The sequence below is a fragment of the Leguminivora glycinivorella genome, chromosome 21 (genome assembly GCF_023078275.1).
Source record: "Leguminivora glycinivorella isolate SPB_JAAS2020 chromosome 21, LegGlyc_1.1, whole genome shotgun sequence".
Lineage (NCBI taxonomy): Eukaryota > Metazoa > Arthropoda > Insecta > Lepidoptera > Tortricidae > Leguminivora > Leguminivora glycinivorella.
Window position 1 is genome coordinate 6488079 of NC_062991.1, and position 17512 is coordinate 6505590.

General features: G+C 36.6%; 1 protein-coding gene across 3 annotated transcripts in view; it reads right to left on the reverse strand.

Annotated features, from left to right (window-relative positions):
* Window positions 1-219: 219 nt before the first annotated feature.
* Window positions 220-17512, reverse strand: part of LOC125237448 — a 121096-nt gene continuing 103803 nt past the window's right edge. For 2 of the 3 annotated variants that reach the window (XM_048144526.1, XM_048144525.1), the window contains 20 exons: window positions 12963-13047; window positions 11589-11715; window positions 10978-11118; window positions 9759-9960; window positions 8836-9058; window positions 8351-8486; window positions 7833-7975; window positions 7519-7669; window positions 7002-7406; window positions 6788-6895; window positions 6161-6680; window positions 5653-5990; window positions 5366-5479; window positions 4926-5074; window positions 4472-4597; window positions 3923-4042; window positions 3440-3535; window positions 3226-3314; window positions 2723-2872; window positions 220-2429 (listed from right to left, as the gene is read on the reverse strand). In XM_048144526.1, the coding sequence (XP_048000483.1) occupies window positions 2272-2429; window positions 2723-2872; window positions 3226-3314; window positions 3440-3535; window positions 3923-4042; window positions 4472-4597; window positions 4926-5074; window positions 5366-5479; window positions 5653-5990; window positions 6161-6680; window positions 6788-6895; window positions 7002-7406; window positions 7519-7669; window positions 7833-7975; window positions 8351-8486; window positions 8836-9058; window positions 9759-9960; window positions 10978-11118; window positions 11589-11715; window positions 12963-13047 (3581 nt within the window). In that variant the 3' untranslated portion in view covers window positions 220-2271. The remainder of the gene's footprint in view (window positions 2430-2722; window positions 2873-3225; window positions 3315-3439; window positions 3536-3922; window positions 4043-4471; window positions 4598-4925; window positions 5075-5365; window positions 5480-5652; window positions 5991-6160; window positions 6681-6787; window positions 6896-7001; window positions 7407-7518; window positions 7670-7832; window positions 7976-8350; window positions 8487-8835; window positions 9059-9758; window positions 9961-10977; window positions 11119-11588; window positions 11716-12962; window positions 13048-17512) is intronic. The other variant, XM_048144527.1, reaches the window with a different exon arrangement.

The window sequence follows — 17512 nt, forward strand, 5'->3', positions numbered from 1 at the left end:
TAGAAAAAGAAAATCTAATTAAAGTTATCAAAGTTTTACAAAAGGAAGGTAACTTAAATAATTTTTGTCCAAGGTATTATGTAGTCATAATTTAAAAACGACTACTTATTTTATGGCACGAAATTGATAGTAACAGAAGATGAAATGAAGGACATTTACAATGATACAATTAAATAAGGAACACAACATAAAGTGAGTACATTAATGAAATGACTGCAATAATGAAAATACCCATTTACACATTAGGTACATACAAAACATTTTTACTTAAAAATCTGTTAAAATGAAGCCTACAAAAATTATAATTGAATAACTTATTTTACCAAACATGTTTGCTTCAAAAAATCTTGCTATATATCTTATGTCGATGAAATATGCATAGATGTATTTCCATTTAAATTACTATATTTCAAAACTAATGTGTAAATGAGCAAAGTGCGAAGAAATGACATAGGAACAACGTGTGAGAGCTTAGACTAAAAAATACTGATACAAGCTATGTTTAGGATTCAAACTGGTTTGGTCTTAACACTGTCGTTAAAAACGCAGTTTAGGTTTTTGACTACTCTTTTTAACGACTGGAACCGTTACATCTACATAGGAATGAATATTAAGGGGCTATCGCAAAAGTTTCAGTGCACATCAGCCACCAATAGTATTAGGTACTTATGTACTTCAATAGACAACCTCATACTAAAAGGTATTAGATATAGATGCTGACAAAGGCGATAATATATATACACGGCTTTATTGCTTGCGGTAAAGTTGTGGATAAATAATTTTGGCACTTGGAAAGCATCTATATTTTTTGCGGAAAAGATACAATTAATATTATTTTTTAAATTTTTTATATGTTTTACCTGTGGTCTGACAATAAATCATTTCATTTCATTTCATTATGACTGTACATGAAAATGATGTAGGCGATTCTTGGTAGTTTATGATCGATACTGATGCTTATACTTTTGGAACTTTTGCGATGTAAACCTATTTAAAACCGGGAATAATAAAGGAATGCAAAAGGTGATATCTGAAGGACACTTCTGACTAATTTAATACTGATTTAAATTAATTTCAGTGATTATTACTAAAATATTTGTATGAATATGGCATTTTATGGCTACCTCACGAATCACAAACGTTAGCACTTGATTCAATATCTGTACATAGATCCAATTTTTTATACATACTATACCAATATATTTTTTATTAACAATGATTTTAATATAATCTAAATTCTTATTTACATTGTTTATAAAATTGACGATTTTTAAATATTTTTTGTTAAGTTATAATTTTCGAGTTAACCTATAGCGGTAATTTTGACAGGGAATTTTGTAATGTCGTACTCTGTCAGTTACCACGATATTGTCACGTTAGGTTTCAGGCACGATGGCGTCGAACCAAAATTAATGCCTTACTTTAAAATTTTACGAAGCCTAAATTAATAATACTATTCGTAAAAATGTCTTTTCTTGGGATAGTAATAAATATATAATTTTATATAAACTATCATCTAAGATTGGTCGGGATTTAGGAAAATACACACTTTAAATATAATCATGCAATTTTGTAACTATTTTAGAATTTTTATCTCCTCTAAAATCGTTTTTCATACACAATTTGTAGAATAAAATTTTAAATACGTGCCCTATTCCACAAAAAGGCGTGAATGCATAAAATGTCTCTAAAATGCAATTTTCCAGTTTAAATATACACTAACCCAAATCTTCAAACCCTGTTGTTATTTTAAACTGTTCTCGCACTACGATTTCTATTTAATAGAATAAATACAGTTAAATTAATAATATTTTTTATATATTTACGCCTCTTCTGCCAGTGGAATAGGCTTTGCTTACAAAATCTAACAATCTGAATAGTGTTAATTAAATTTGGCACTCTTTTGCCACTAAATCCGTTCAAAGCGTCTAAGGCACTATTTTGAGGGACAAACACACTTTACAATCAAACCTTTTCAAAATTATTGCTCTCGTTTTAGACAGTCAATCATTAGTTATGACAATTTTATATGCAACACACATGCAATTTCGTCAAAGTCCATATCCAAAATACTAACATAAGTATTTTGTTTACAAGTCATATCAAGTCCTTAATCCTAGTTTCACTATATTCGTCCAGTTCAATCTGGGTTTTATCGTTTAAGGTCGCAATTCAGCTGGTAACACTTGTCATCACCTCTGGATTTCTATTTGTGAACACCATCCAGCTGACAACGGTGTGGCTGAAGGAGTCGTCAAAATCATAAGTTCGCTAGTTGGTGGCGCTGGTGGAGGGGCCGAGGTTGGCCTCCTGGTGTTTGTACTTGTGTGACGTCATTTGGGACAGGCCTAGCACGGCAAAGCCGCACTGCAGGCAGTGGTAGTGGGTTTGCTTCTTGCTGTGGATGCATTGGGGCTCGTAGCCGCATGCTGGAACAAAAATAATAATATTTTAGGAAAAGTGATTCAAAAAAGTTTTGAATGGATAAAGTCTTTCTTTTTAACTGAATGGGGAAATTTAATATTGCAATGATATGGTTGCAACAGAAAATACAAATACTGATATTCGAAATTCAAATGTTTTTCCCACTATATTTTTTTTATTGAACTAGTATTTTAGACTTCATGATATTCTACTACTTAAATACAACAGATTAAGTTAACGAGTTTTGTTCCAATACTAATTTATCTTAAAGTTTAGAAGAAAAAGTAGTGGAATTTACCTTTACTAGGCGGGAACTTCTCGAAGCCAGCAGCCTGGATGCTGTCCAGCTTCTGGTGTTGTCTGCGATGGGCGACCACCTTGTTGGTGTCCGTGCATACGAAGTCGCACTTCAGGCAGTGGAAGTGGGAGGCCTTGTTCTGACCCGTGCCTGGAAGAAGCAAAATTTCAGAATTAAAATAGGGTTTAAACAAAGTTGCCTTGGTGCTCCTGAGTAGGCTGAAGGATCTTAGGGTCGTACGGGGTAATTACACAAAAGATCCCGATGGGTCGATGTGTAACCGTAAGGAAAATTAACTGAACGAACTTATCAATCTTTAATACGAGTTGGACTAAACCGAAAACTGCCTTGATTGACCAAGCGACATGTACGTCTTCATTTCAGATCAGGCAAAAATGCAGCGGTTTCTCTCTAGTATTTTTCAAAATGGTGGAACACATGTAATATTTAGTAACGAGAATTATTGATGTACATATTTAGAAAATTATGTTATAAATACGTACCGAATGTAGATGCGTGCGGACAGTCCGGTCGCTGGCAGTACACATTGGCACGGTATTGCTGGAAGTCTCCTCCCATCAACGTGTCCAGTCTGAAACAATACATCACTGTTAAGGACACAAGACTTCTTCAAAACAATGAATATGCCTATTAGATTCACTGCTAAGTGTCTACTTATTTTTTACTCATTATTTTGAACATTTTGACGAAGCTTACCTTTCATGTCGCGCTGTGTGTTGCACGAATCTGGTTTTATCACAGAACGAGTAGCCGCAGTCTTTGCGGGTACAGTGGAAGTGGGTTTGGTGCTCCCTGGAAAATAAAAAATAAACATTAGTAAGCTAGTTTTGAAGCAATGATACAAGTTTTAATAGTAAAAGAAGGAATATAATCGGTTCAACTTGTGTCTCAGTAAAAGTTGCGCTAATCTTGCCGAAAAAAGAGAAAAAACTATAGTGTTTTCAAGCGTATTGTGAATGTCTAAGATAAAATGACCCTTCAAACGAGCTCATTTGTTAAAGTTTCAAAATGAGAAATGGGGCGTCCCATGGTATAATGAATTTGATAGAAAAGATCCGTCCCTATTAATGAAGACTCGTGGCCAAGCCAAACCGACGAACTAACATCCAAGATCACGAGTAGAATAGTCCTAAATCAAATCAGGCTAGGATAGAATGAAAAGGAATAAGTGTTAATTACCTGTAACCACAATGCTGGTAAGCACAGTCTTCGTTGAACCTGAACCGCAGGTAGCCTTCCGGTATTGGCTCGTCCTTCAGCACTCGCATGTGGGGCCCTCTGGTGGTGTGTGTACGTCTCCTGAAAACATTAATAATTGTCACCCTCTTGTTTGTAAAGTCTGTTCATGATCCTGATCGAATCGTCTTTATTGATTTTTTTATGTCGAGTTTTTTTCTTCTAGATACTCCTAGACAGCACAAACTGGGAGATTTTTACATATTACCCACATTAATAAGCAGAACTGGCGGTCCAACACAGACAACTGACATCTTTGCCCGCGAGTCCATACTTGAAGTCGCGCTTGATGTATGGACTCGCGCGCGACAACGCAAATTGTACTAAACCGCGAGGTGTATGTATGAGACTTAAAATAAGTAGCTAGAAGTGCTGCTAAGAGAGATTCTATGTTTTATTGATCTAGAAGAGTATCCTTCTTCTCACTTTTTGTTCACTGTCTTCTTTGTATTATTTGCTTTTGATCTACATTAAAAAGTGTATAATACTCACGATTTAGCAATCATCTCAGCCTCCTTGTCCAAGCCGGGTGGCATGCCATGACCTTGTAACAAGCTCTGCTCCAGAAGTAATTCTGGTGGGTACAGCATCGTCGGGTACAGTGGGAAGGGAGAGCCACTGAAAATAAAAATTACCTCGTTAATTTTTGTTTTAAACAACAGATAGATGTAGATTCACCTATTTGTAGATTTTTTCTACAAGAACGGACAAATGCACACCAGGCACTTATGTCATTAATATAATGTACTTCAAGATTGGACAAAAGTACGTCTCTTTTGGCGGCGTCTTTGCAATTTGCATCCGAAATACTCGTAGCGTCAACAATAGTCCTTTTTATTGAAGACATAGTGATTTCATCCAACTATTTTGTGCTATTCTTTGTTATCTTCGCAACATAATTGGTTCCGACTTTGAGCAATAATCTTTCTCAATTTCAGATACTCACCCCTGCGAGAAGAGTGCAACTTGCGCCAGTCCTGGTAATCCGGCCAGCGAGGCAGTGTACTGCTGTTGCATCTTCAGTTGCTCCTGGAGACTACCCTTCCGACCACCGGACAGGTACTGCTGGAGAAGCAAGCTTTGGACGGCTTGGACCTGGAATTCAAGAAAAAGTATTGAAGGCAAGCTCGATAAGAAAATCATACTTATTTCAAATAATTGTTGAGCTTATAGATTTCTGAAAGTATCCACAAACGGTCAAAAGATGGTAACAATTTGATTATGTCATTACTAGGCTGCAATACTAGACAATAGCATTTTCCTATAGTTTCAAAAAGCTCGTCTTGTCTTATAATGTCTTGTGTATGCGACCAAATTTTATCAGGATAATATCGTAAACATTGACAAAGTGTTAAGTAAAGTGATAAATAATTATAAAATACGTACCTGTTCAGCTGGGTTTGGTGGTCTGTGGCCAGGTGATGGCACTTGACTAGTTCCTGCTGATGATGCCGTTGATGGCAAAATGGAGATTTCGGGATATTCTCTTTCCAAGGTTTCCTGTAGAAACAAAATGTGTTAGAGACTCATCAGAAGCGCAGAACAGAAGACTTGAATAAGTCTAACATACTATAGAAATAATCAGGTAAGAAGCTACAGTAGTTAGAACTGATTTGCGCTATTATCTTGTTTGGACGCAGCCGGATTTTAACTATTGCAAATTTAAAACATACCTTAGTAGCTGCTAATCCAGCGGGTCCACCGTCCATGGCATTACTATGCTTCTTCACCATATGACTGAACAGCACTTTCAAATCCACATACGGCTGGTTACAATGAGGACAGTGATAATGCAGATTCATTCCTCCAGCATTCTTGTTCAAAGGACAAGCTTGGTCATGGCACGATGGTGGGATAGTTGGCCCAGATTTTGTGGCATCAAAAGGTTTCTTGTCATAGTCCATACGGAGTTTGAGGTCTTTTGATGGGGAGGCATCATAGATGCTGCGAGGGGAGGAAGTGTTGCTTCTGAGGTGAGACGATGGATAGAATGTTCCCGCCGCTTTTACTACTGGAAACAATTAATTATATATTACAATACTGTAAAGGACTCACTTAAATTACGCCAATATATGCAAAGTTACATTTTAGATTTTAGAATCCCAAGAGTCAGATCAAAAGCAGGTAAGTTAGGAGGTGTATTCATGTTAATTTAAAATAAGTATAGGCAAGAACACTTACCAGAAATGTTATCTTGTTCTCTATCAAATTCGCTCTTAATCGAGAAATTTGTTGGAGTGTAAGATTCATTGGGGTCTTTCATAGAAACGACACTATCTGCCGAAGCACGTTCTTTCAGAGAATAGTCTTTGACTTCCTCAAAAGGTCTGTCCTGTTCTGTTTCGCTCTTGATAACCGGAGTTCCTCTTCCGTGTTTATGAGTAGCCAAGGCCGAGTATTGTGTCAAAATAGCTGGGCAGTTGTTCCCTTGAGCACAATGGAAGTGGTTACGTAATTGGTTCTTAAAGCAGCTCTTTCCACCACAATGGTCGAAAGAAGCAAAGTAGTCAAATCCTTCTAATAGAGGACTGACAGAGTGAGATTCTCTCATGTGTGTTTCCATGATGATATGTGTTTCTCCAGCAAAACTGCAATTGAAGCAGTGGAGATGCAGTCTCGTCATTCTAAGTTGACAGTTAGGGTATGACTGCGAGCAGGCATCGGGGGTTGTGAAGACTTCGAAATGTTGGAATTTGATACGCTGAAAAAAAGAAATCAAAAGTTAGGTTCTCTTTATTTTTGGTTAATCATTGTTGTGATGTTTTTTTCGCTTAATCGCAAAAGGTCGTTTGAGTATTTAATACTTACAGGAAACTCTTCAACTGTAGTTATAACAGGAGCTTGAGGGACGGGTGGTAGAGGTAGTTGGTTGCTCTTTGGCAGTTTAAAAGACGTAAATATCGCTTGCGGCGTCACCTGTAACGACAAAAACGCATTTAGTACACAGGTCAGTAGTATCATTTACCTATGTATTTTCCATAATCTCATTACTTAGTCGAAATAGTTTTGTAGATATACTTACATTGTCAGTCCAAACTTCGACCACCCTATTCTTAGGTGGCCTTCCTCTCTTCCTACTGAACATCTCATCCAGCGAGCTCGATGGATTCACTTGTTGAGGAACTAGTCCATGATTAGGTCCAAGATTCAGTTGAGCCTGCAAGTTCGGCGTCAATTGGGACGTCAGACTTGGCGTCATCTGTGCTAGTTGTGCCAAGTTAGGTGGAAGATTGGGTATATTCGGAACTTGGCCGAGTTGAGCGGCCATATTCGGATGCAGCTGGGCTGAGAGCTGCGGAGTGAAGTTGGGAGCGAATCTTGCCGCTAAATTGGGAGACATGGGGCTCAGGATTGCGTGCTGACGATGGTGCTCCAGACGTCTAAATGGATGTTCTTCCGATGAGAGTATAACAGCTCCGCAATTTTCCTGAAAAAAAAAATAGTAAATGAATTCATGTCTTCATTTTTGAACTTTGTGGTCATAACACAGCATTTCATATCAAGTTTTGAAACTAATGGCGTATGTTAATGTAACTTACCCAAGTACAATGATAGTGCGTGATGTCCCGGATATGTTGACAGGCTGAGTTGGAGCAAGGATTATTCCTTGAGTATGTCATGAAGTAGGCTTCAGTCACTTGATTCTGCTGTTCATGTTCCATTGCGTGTTTCACCATTGTATTGTGACAGCTGTAAAAGAGGTAGCTATAATATTAGTAATCAGGTCATTTAAGTGGTTAGATCAAGGATTTCATTATTTTTCAAATATTCTTTCGCTCATCATAAATCTTTAATTGCTTGTGTTTTTTTATTAGTTCATGTTTTCATGTCTTATGTATTTGTATTTACAAACCTGTGAGCCATCTTGCAGTTTTCTGCCAAGCAGTGATAGTGCTTGTTAAAGGCACTGCACTTGCCGCATTTGTCTTCTGCTTCCGTCCCTCCGTTGAAAGTTTCTATGTATTTACGAGATACCTCTTCAACCAAAGCCGGGTTCTGTAAATAGAATGAACACATTTAATTACACAGAATTCGGACATCATTACACTGTAAATCGCCTTTCCTATTAACCTTTTATTAAAGAAAGAACCAGGTTCAGGTGAACCATCGGGTTTTGAACATTCTTCTACCCAGAATAAAGTCTAGAAAGGAAAGTAACTAAATAAATCCATACTTCTATACTTAATATTATAAATGGGAATGTGTGTGTCTGTTTGTTTGTCCGTCCTTCACGGCAAAACGGAGCGACGAATTGTCGTGATTTTTTAAGTGGGGACAGTTGAAGTGATGGAGAGTAACATAGGCTACTTTTTGTCTCTTTCTAACGAGAGCGAAGCCGCGGGCAAAAGCTAGTGTTTTATAAATACTTACAAATGGATAAGCATAATCCGAGTCAACCATTGAGTTGGACATATCATCGTCAATATGCAGATTAGTCCCAGGAGAGTACATGCTGAGGTCAGCCCCTTGCTGCATTAGCGCGCTTTGAATCACTGATGTCGGTAGCCTGTAGAAAATAACATAATATATATCATTATTGACAGCCCATTTACTATTACAATCCCACATGAAAATATCCTTATGCTTCTTATGTAATATAGGAATTTTTATCTTACATTATATTAAAAATGAAGAAGGGAAAAACTTGACGCTGAGGACCGATCAGGGTTCTGGCTATGGAATATTTTTTTCGTGTAGTTACACTTCTGAAGTATGCATAAGAAACAGTGACTTATTTATAGCTACTAAATAAATAAATATTATAGGACATACTTACACAGATTGGCTGAGTCCCACGGTAAGCTCAAGAAGGCGACTACTGACGAGTTATAATAGAAGAACAGCAGAAAACTCACCCAAAACTCATCTCCTGCTCCTTCCTCTCATGCTTCCTCTTATGCGTGAAAATCTGGCTGCTGGAGTGCAGCACATAGTTGCAGTGGGGCCGGATGCAGTGGATGTGATTGCAAGTGCGGCTGAACCGGCAGTCGCGGTATGGGCACGCTTCATTCTTCATGTACTTCTTGAAGCCGTCTTTTGAGAGCGCTTCGTCTTTGATGTGGTAGGTCTTGTGTTTTTCTGCAATTAATGATTTGTTTGACTTAGAATCTTACTTAGTATACCTCGTTATGATGAGTGACTTTATGTTAAGATTTTTGTTTGTTTAACTTAAAATGTCTCATTATTTTTTCGTTTGTTTTTCTCGGGGTTTTAATACTCATACAATATTAAGTATTGATACGGTTAATCTGGTTCATCATTAGTAAATTTGAAGTAATTGTATTCACCATCTTCCTTGAGTAGAGTTTGTTACCTACTTTAAATAATGTATTTTTTTTTATAAAAAACATTAGTTTTAAAATTAGCATACGTACAAGGAATGGTATTCCATATCGTGATGAATAGATCTAAAACTATAGTGCTGCAAGTGAAAGAAGAAATAATAGTACATTACATCAGAGGCCGGGAAAATGAGGATTTCCGGCCAAGTGGGTATATGTGGGCGGATAGGGATACGAGGCCGGGAATCCGTTTTCACGCCGAGGCATGTATAGTGCTTTTCTCAAACATACAATGAAATAAAAAAAATGCTCTAAAGGACAATAATTTATAAAAAAAAGTTACTTTGCAGGCCTAGGACTAAAAAATAATATGAAATCCTATTACAGTCCTCTCGAGTTGTTGCGCCCAAAAAGCGATACTTCCCAGCCCATTTTAAGGAACGTAAAGACAATATTTCATTGCATGTTTGAGAAAAACTACATTTTGCACAACTTACCCATATCAGCTTTATTCTTAAAAGTGTACGTGCAGCCAGGCCGCCTGCAGTGGAAGTGCGTGGTCCTCTGCCCAGCGAACACACAATGAGGAGCCGCACAGCTCTCCGTGGCCCTGAACCGCTGGAAACCCTCCTGCAGAATCGCAGAGTCCTTGCGGTGGTAGTTTGCGTGCATTTGGACGTCTGACGTGGATATGTACACCTGGAATGGATATGGATGAAGGATTAGATATTGATCTCGCTTTCTTCGCGTTATACTCCTAGATACGAAGAGTAAAGTTGGACTGGTATTTCATATGGTTGCAGTCGAGTTCTGCCGGAGGTGTGATTTTATCCGTTATTAGGACTTTTAATTTATTGTTAGTACTAGTACTATATCTCTAAACAATATTAGAAATATTTTAATGGTGGATTCCTAAAAGTCAGATTTAGTCGCTCTTGTGGGAAGTTATTTTAGACAGATCAATATTCCTGGTTTATATTAGATTATAGACAGATGCAATAAGAAACCGGTATTTAATATACGACTTCGTTTTCTTGGTAGATATGATAAAAACGTCAGAAATTGTTTCGGTTCATAATGGGTCGTTAAGACGACGTTCAAAAGTTAAATTGTCTCATTATTATGTGTTTTTGTATCATTATCGCCTCATAATGTAAGTGTGACTTTTAAATTAAAGTAGATAATAAGCAACTAGATGTTAGCCGTTTTTAATAAAAATGGGACAGGTTATTTCTGCTAGAAAAACATCATATAGGTATCAAGGTTTAAAAACGATAGCAGAAACTTGTAAAAACAAGTCATTCTTATTACATGGAGACAGATTATTTGCAATTAGAGACTTTATTGTTATTGAGTACTTACCTACTCTAAGACCGAAAGTAGTATAACTTGTCTTATTTCAAGTATACAAAAATTACCAAGGCTCCAAAGGCCATTGAGATGAAAAATTGACAATATATTCCAAAATACGAATCTTGCCAACAAAGACCAAATGGCCCAGTGGTCTACCTACTTGTTCGGTAAATAGGGGACACCAGTTTAATTCCAGCTCTGGGCACTGGAGGCCTTGGAAAAAAATCCCTCCCTCCTCCCAATAAAACTTGGTTCAGGCATCCGTCGCGTAGACGTAGGGTTGAATACAACTTTGGAAACTTAAAGACCTTGGTCATTTTTTCTGTGTTTAAGGCATGTATTTCAGTTTATTCTTCCTCATACCTTATCACAGCCATCCTGGATGCAATGGTAGTGCGTCTGGCTGCGGTTGTGGGGGCAGTCGCTGAATCGCTCCGAGCAGTCGTCCAAAGGAGAATAGCGCATGAAGCCGTGCGCAAGCGACTCGTCACGTTTCTTGTGCCACTGTTGAGAAACAATATATCTTTTCTTTATTTTTATTAACATTACATCGAAGATTATACCAAAAATGTTGATTCTAGAAGACTTATAAACAACTACAGATTTAAAGTGTGGTTAAGGTCTGTTAAGGTGGACGAAATTCGTAATACGGGCCACTTTTGAATGAGATTAGGTATAGCTCGATAACAGGCCAGATGGCGTAAATACTAAGTCTTACGCTCAGCAGTTTGTGATAAAGAGCTGTTATAATGATGATGATGAAAAGTTTGCTATATTCTACGATTTTTTTGGCTTCAAAACATGACTGCTATGATTTCAATATGCACAAAAGGGATTAAAAAATTGCATAGCTATACCTAATTTATTACCCCTAAGATCATATTAAAAACCTGCTAAATAGAATCAATCATTGTGAATTCGTTGGTGGCAATTCTGAATATATTAATATTTTTAAGAACAGTCTTAATACAAACCTTGAAATGTCTGATCATCTCTTCCTTCTTGCAGAAGACCCTGGCGGGGCAGTCCATGCAGTGGAAGTGCTCTCTGTAGCCCAGGTCCTTGCAGTATGAGGAACCGCATTCCAAGGTCGAGCTGTACCTGCACATGGAGAAATGTTATTAATATGCACCCTCATGTAAAAAACGTCGTACAGTCACCGGCATAAAGAAGTGATGATTTATGTACCTTGTCACTTTTAATCGTTTGACAATTTCGTATAACATTTCAAACAAGACGTTAATATGACAAGGTACAAAAACCATCACTTATTTATGTCGGTGACTGTACCATCATGTTTTACGGTTGTTGAGCAGAGCTCTCTATGTTCCTAGCTAAAGTAGTTGTTCAATATATTTACGCTATGGAATGAACAATTTAGCTAAGACCTTAAAGGGCTTAATAATGTATATACAAGTGTACTGTAGTTTTCAGCTGCCATACGATAAAAAAATTAAACGTTTATGTGTTGTTTTGGGTAACCTAAGAACTATTACGTGTGGTAGCTCGCGCTTTTTCAGTTGAAACAAATTTTAATATTTTGATTTGATGTCATAACCATCATTCTCCTACATAAACCCACACATATGTAATCATAATAGTACAATTCATAGAATGTATTTTGACTAAAATCTGTTTAACTTGTGATTTATATCTATCGTCATTCCATCAACCATTACAGTCCCAAGTGATCTTTATCTAAATAATAAACGCAATGTAAATTTTCTTTTCATAAAGTACAATATTTATGACGTGGGTACGCCTAAATCGAGTCCATCAACAATTCCTTCCTCAATGCTGCTTACGCAATTGGTGTCACTTATAAAGAGTGACATAAAAAATGATGTTCTTTAAATGGATGATTCAATACAATACAAATTATGATTCCTAGTATAAAGACCCTATTAGATACGACGCTTGCTCAACATGTTAAAAGCATACAGGAAAATATTAAAACGAACTAAGATGATACATGCGACACCGATGATCATGAAACTGTTGCACCTGATGATTGTTATATAAATTTGATTCAATACAATACAAATTATGATTCCTAGTATAAAGACCCTATTAGATACGACGCTTGCTCAACATGTTAAAAGCATACAGGAAAATATTAAAACGAACTAAGATGATACATGCGACACCGATGATCATGAAACTGTTGCACCTGATGATTGTTATATAAATTCGGATTGTTGTGAAATCAAATCTTAAGTTGTCGAACCTGAATTTAAATGCAAAACAATGACATTGTATTGCTCTCGTATATTATCTATTTTGAAACTGCTAGTCAAAATTAGCGTAGGTTGTATAGATGTTTAAAAATGACATTTACAAATAGGTACCTTTTGACATATCTAGAGTAATCCACCGTCGTTTGCAGAGAATTCTTCCGCGCTTGATCCAAATGATTCAAAGCCGACAGCAAACCTAAAAAATATGAAAAAAACATATGCTAATATCCTTGGAAACAATCATAACTAACGATATATTCAAGCATTCCTTTTCCGTCAAACTTATTCTTTTGTTTGGAACAGGCAAATCACCTCGATGCATCATATTCAAACGAACAATGTAGTGTTTTCATCGTGTTGGAAATATTAACGTCACGCCATACGTTTACGTTATAGTTTCTATCGTTAAGAGGTTTAGGTCGAGAAAAAACCAAAAGTTTGTTGGTTGTGTAACCGGCCCCTCCCCGTATCAAGTTTTGGAGTATCAAATAAATTATTATGGTAATTAATCAATGTTTTCTCCGAGTCACTCTAGAGCGGGCATTGTGAGTGATCGTTGACTCTGCTCTAGTCTGTACATTGTAACTCGAAAGCGTTTTTGTGTTGCTCTTTACAACTCGCCAAGACGCCGTTTTAAAGAAACAATTGTAATGATTAAATACCAATATTTTATCAACTTCATTCAACTTATGAATCGTTTAAGAAACATAATTGTTACAAATTCTGGCCGCATTGTTAATTAACTTTATCTGTAGTTCATCAGTGTTTTCTCACGTGAAACACTTTTGCGCACGTCATTACGCCATCCACACACGTACACACATTGTATTGAAAATTGGGATTATTCTCCGAGAGATTAAACTGGTGTTTGTGCTCCGGTGTCGACACTCCACCTCTGCCTTTTTTTACAAATTCGTTTTGAAACTCGAATTAATACCTATACTTATGTAGATTAGCGTTCAACACAATGGATGTTAACATACGGCTTGATAATTTGGCCGGTTACATAAGTCGTGCATGAATACTCGTGATTGTAACCAGTATTAGAGAGCAGGTTATTATTAATGAAACAGATCACCGGTTTCCGAGATCTTTCTGCATGTTAATGGCTCACGATTTTGTAACACTGCCAAATTGATAGAGAAAAATAAGCATTGTTATTGTTACACGTCAATAAGTGTTAAGAATCAAATTTATTGCCTTTAATTTATGGAGATTAAAGATGAAGTGATGCGATAAAGACGATATTTGACGAAACGTCGAAGTGAGATCGTGAAACTTTGGCCGGAATTGAATTTTCGATTCGTTGCGAGTACATGATGAAAAATAAAAAGACAATGGACCGAGCCGGCATCAGATAATGCCCGTTCGACATAATAAACATTTATAATACGAAGGTGGTTTTTAGGAAATTTCGTAAGATATTGTATTGGCTCATTCAGCCGAGACAATGGGGTCCTCATAATGTTCTACATAATGGGTTTTTGAGCTCACTCAATGGAACCTCGCGGTGATCGACGAAAGTTGGGATTTATGATTCAAGAGAAAAGGGTGTTGAAACTTCCTTCCTTCTTTGTATCCATTCTTTGATACACTTATCCAATGAATAAATTGCTTATTTTTACATCACTCATAGCTTTTGTCAAAGAATAAAATTGCATATTTAATAATCGCATTATTAAACTTCCTCTATTTAGCCATAATCAAATCGAATGTTGAAATTTGCAATAACCTACGAAATTACTAATCTATTTAATTACTTCCTTGTTAACATCCTTGAAATAAAAAGTTGATCTCGTTCACACGGCTATTACAAACGTCTATCCTCCAACCGTTAATACCGAAAACTAAACCGTGGTTCTGTTATATTATAATCCCTCACTGGCATTTACTTAAGTGAAAAATGTTCAAATGTCACTCCGCTTGTACGGCTTTACAATTCTGTCACTAATTGAAGTAAAATGTCATCCGAGATTTAGATAAATGCTCGAAAATGTTTGGTCTGGAGCCGCGTGGGTTTTGAAAGCTTCTTTGTTAATACAGTCTTTCATTTGTTCAACTTTTTACGCTGTTATTTTATTTAATTAATCTCATACCAACACAAGTCAATTTAAGTACCATATCCTTATACGTTGTAAAATAAACATCCCTTCTATATTTGTACTTTTTCTTACTATAAATAGATCTCTCTTAAACGACTCCATATTCTGCGGTCCAGCCGTCAACAATCAGGTCATCGCGAGTTCAATAACTGCGTCTTCAATTCCTCGTTCGTCTCTCAATTGACATTTTATTCTCTGCAACTATCTCTAAAATGTAAATGCGGTCTAGAGACATCTACAACTTTAACAACTACATATCCGTTTTCATCGCTGTTCGATTCTGAATCTTATTCATTTACAAGATGATTCCGATCAAAATTTACAACAGTAAAGTTATTGTTGTCTTCAAACTTACATGTCCGTTCTTACTTGAGACTTTTTGCTGACTTGTTGACGGGTGATTTTATTGAATGCAAGAGGCCATTTAATATTGGTTGATGTTCAGTATAATAGTACATTTTATAAGGCTGTGTATCGTATAGAGGAGGTAATGAGGCGGGGCCATGGGTGTATGTACGGACAAAGATATGGCTATTGACATGCTGTAAGATCATCTACGTATGTATCTTTAAGCACCTTTAAGCTTATTAACTACTCTGTAACGAGTTTTGTCGACTTAATAAACTATTGTCTTTAACTCTTAAGTTTTTATAGGTCTTTAAATTCCTTATCATCTCGCATATTTCTGATCATTGTATTTCTTAAAGTTATTTAGCATGATGGGTTGATTAGAGAATACCATAAAAACTGGTATTTTGAATACATTACACAAAAGGAGCTTCGTATATCTAATTCAATTAAACATGAATCTCGTATCCCTATTTGTACGTACTCCAAAACGAGATGAATCATGCGATCCTCGGAATATTACGTCAATATATGTGATCGATGACCAAGCTACAAATATACTCATACAACCTGATAATCATATCATGACTTCTTTATCCTAAGGTAATAAGTCTGTAAATGATAAAGCAGGAGATATAGTTGCAAGTAATGATAAAGATTGTGGTACCAACGTACTTTTTATAACAATATTTCGGTTTGGAGATAGACCGATAAGGACAGACACGTCTAGTTTAATTTTTCCATATATCGATTTATGTATTGTGTCTTCAAGATTGGAAGTATCTTTAACGTTTTCCTGTGCAGATAATTTTTGTACTATTGTTATTTCCATCTTCGCGTGGGATCTTTTTGTCTGTTTTAGAATACCAGTTATGAGCGTTTACGTGTTTGGTTTTTTTGACGTCTCTGATTCAAATCTTTGTTTCCGAGAATTCGTTTCTACTTATATATTATTTTCGCTAAACATAAATTTACGTCAGACTTTGTCGGATAACAATTTGTAAAACAAGCCTCATCAAAATAAACAATAGAAAATGCTCTAAGGCTACTTTCTTCTAAGCAAGCACATCAACTAGCTCTCTAGTCGATGAATGGCCGACGTTAAAGTTTAATTAGACAATAATTACAGCATTGTGTACACCATAGTTAATTATACATATGAAACGATCCATTAGCCAGTTGCCAATATGATTTGAGACATTTACACGGGCTGGGGACCCATAAAGTGAGTCGGCGGATGAAAGAGCCTGATAATTATGAACGTACGCATGCGTAGATCAAATCGGGTCCGTCGATAGATAAAGGATCTAGATGTGTTGCGCCGGCGATCGGGCGGTATTACGTGTCATGGCGATGCGATGGCTCCGTTGGTATTGTTATGAGCGCTACTCATTCCTATTATTTCGTTATAGCAACGATGCAAGCCAACTAACAATGAATCGATTAAATTTATAATTTTAATGAATGCATCGTCAATTGTGTAAATTATTTTTAAACTTGTAAGTATGGCGTTTTTTTTATATACAAGTACATATTATCTATCCAGCCTACCTAATTTCATTTATTATATATTCAATAAATAAGTGCAAACGAATGTGGTAATGAAGCGTACGGGAGGCCTTATGGTAAACGATCATCGTAGGCTATTGACGGCATTAACTCCATCGTTACATGCCCGTTGTCGCTGACTCTTATTCCCAAAACATTATGTATGTACAACTTTTTTTTCTATAGATGAAATTGAATTAAAACTTTTATATCTCTATAAGTCTGTTTTTATAAATACGACATGTTTCCGCATAGGTTACCAAAAAACAAACAAGAATTTTAGTTTTTTACACACTGATCTTGCAGTATTTTTTTCAACATTGAATGTTGAAAAATACTGTTCTACAAACTTTTCCGTTTAAAGCTCGCATCGCCATCGCAATCGCCATCACACCGAACCCATCCGTCCTCGGCTTTGTTCGGCCGTCTCCGGCGGCCGTCGGGCCGCGCTGCGCGCTGATTGGTCTACGCAAATGATTCCGCATGATCTTGTTTAGTTTTTGTTCTGTTTACGCTGTCTCACTTGGAACCTTTTAGTTTGTTTTAGACTAGTAGTCAATTAGTTTCGCTGAGCTTTTTTATGCTCGTTAGTTTCCGTGAGTCCGGAAATGTTGTTGTGTATACTTTTACTTTTTTATCAAATTTCTTTGAGTACCTAATAAC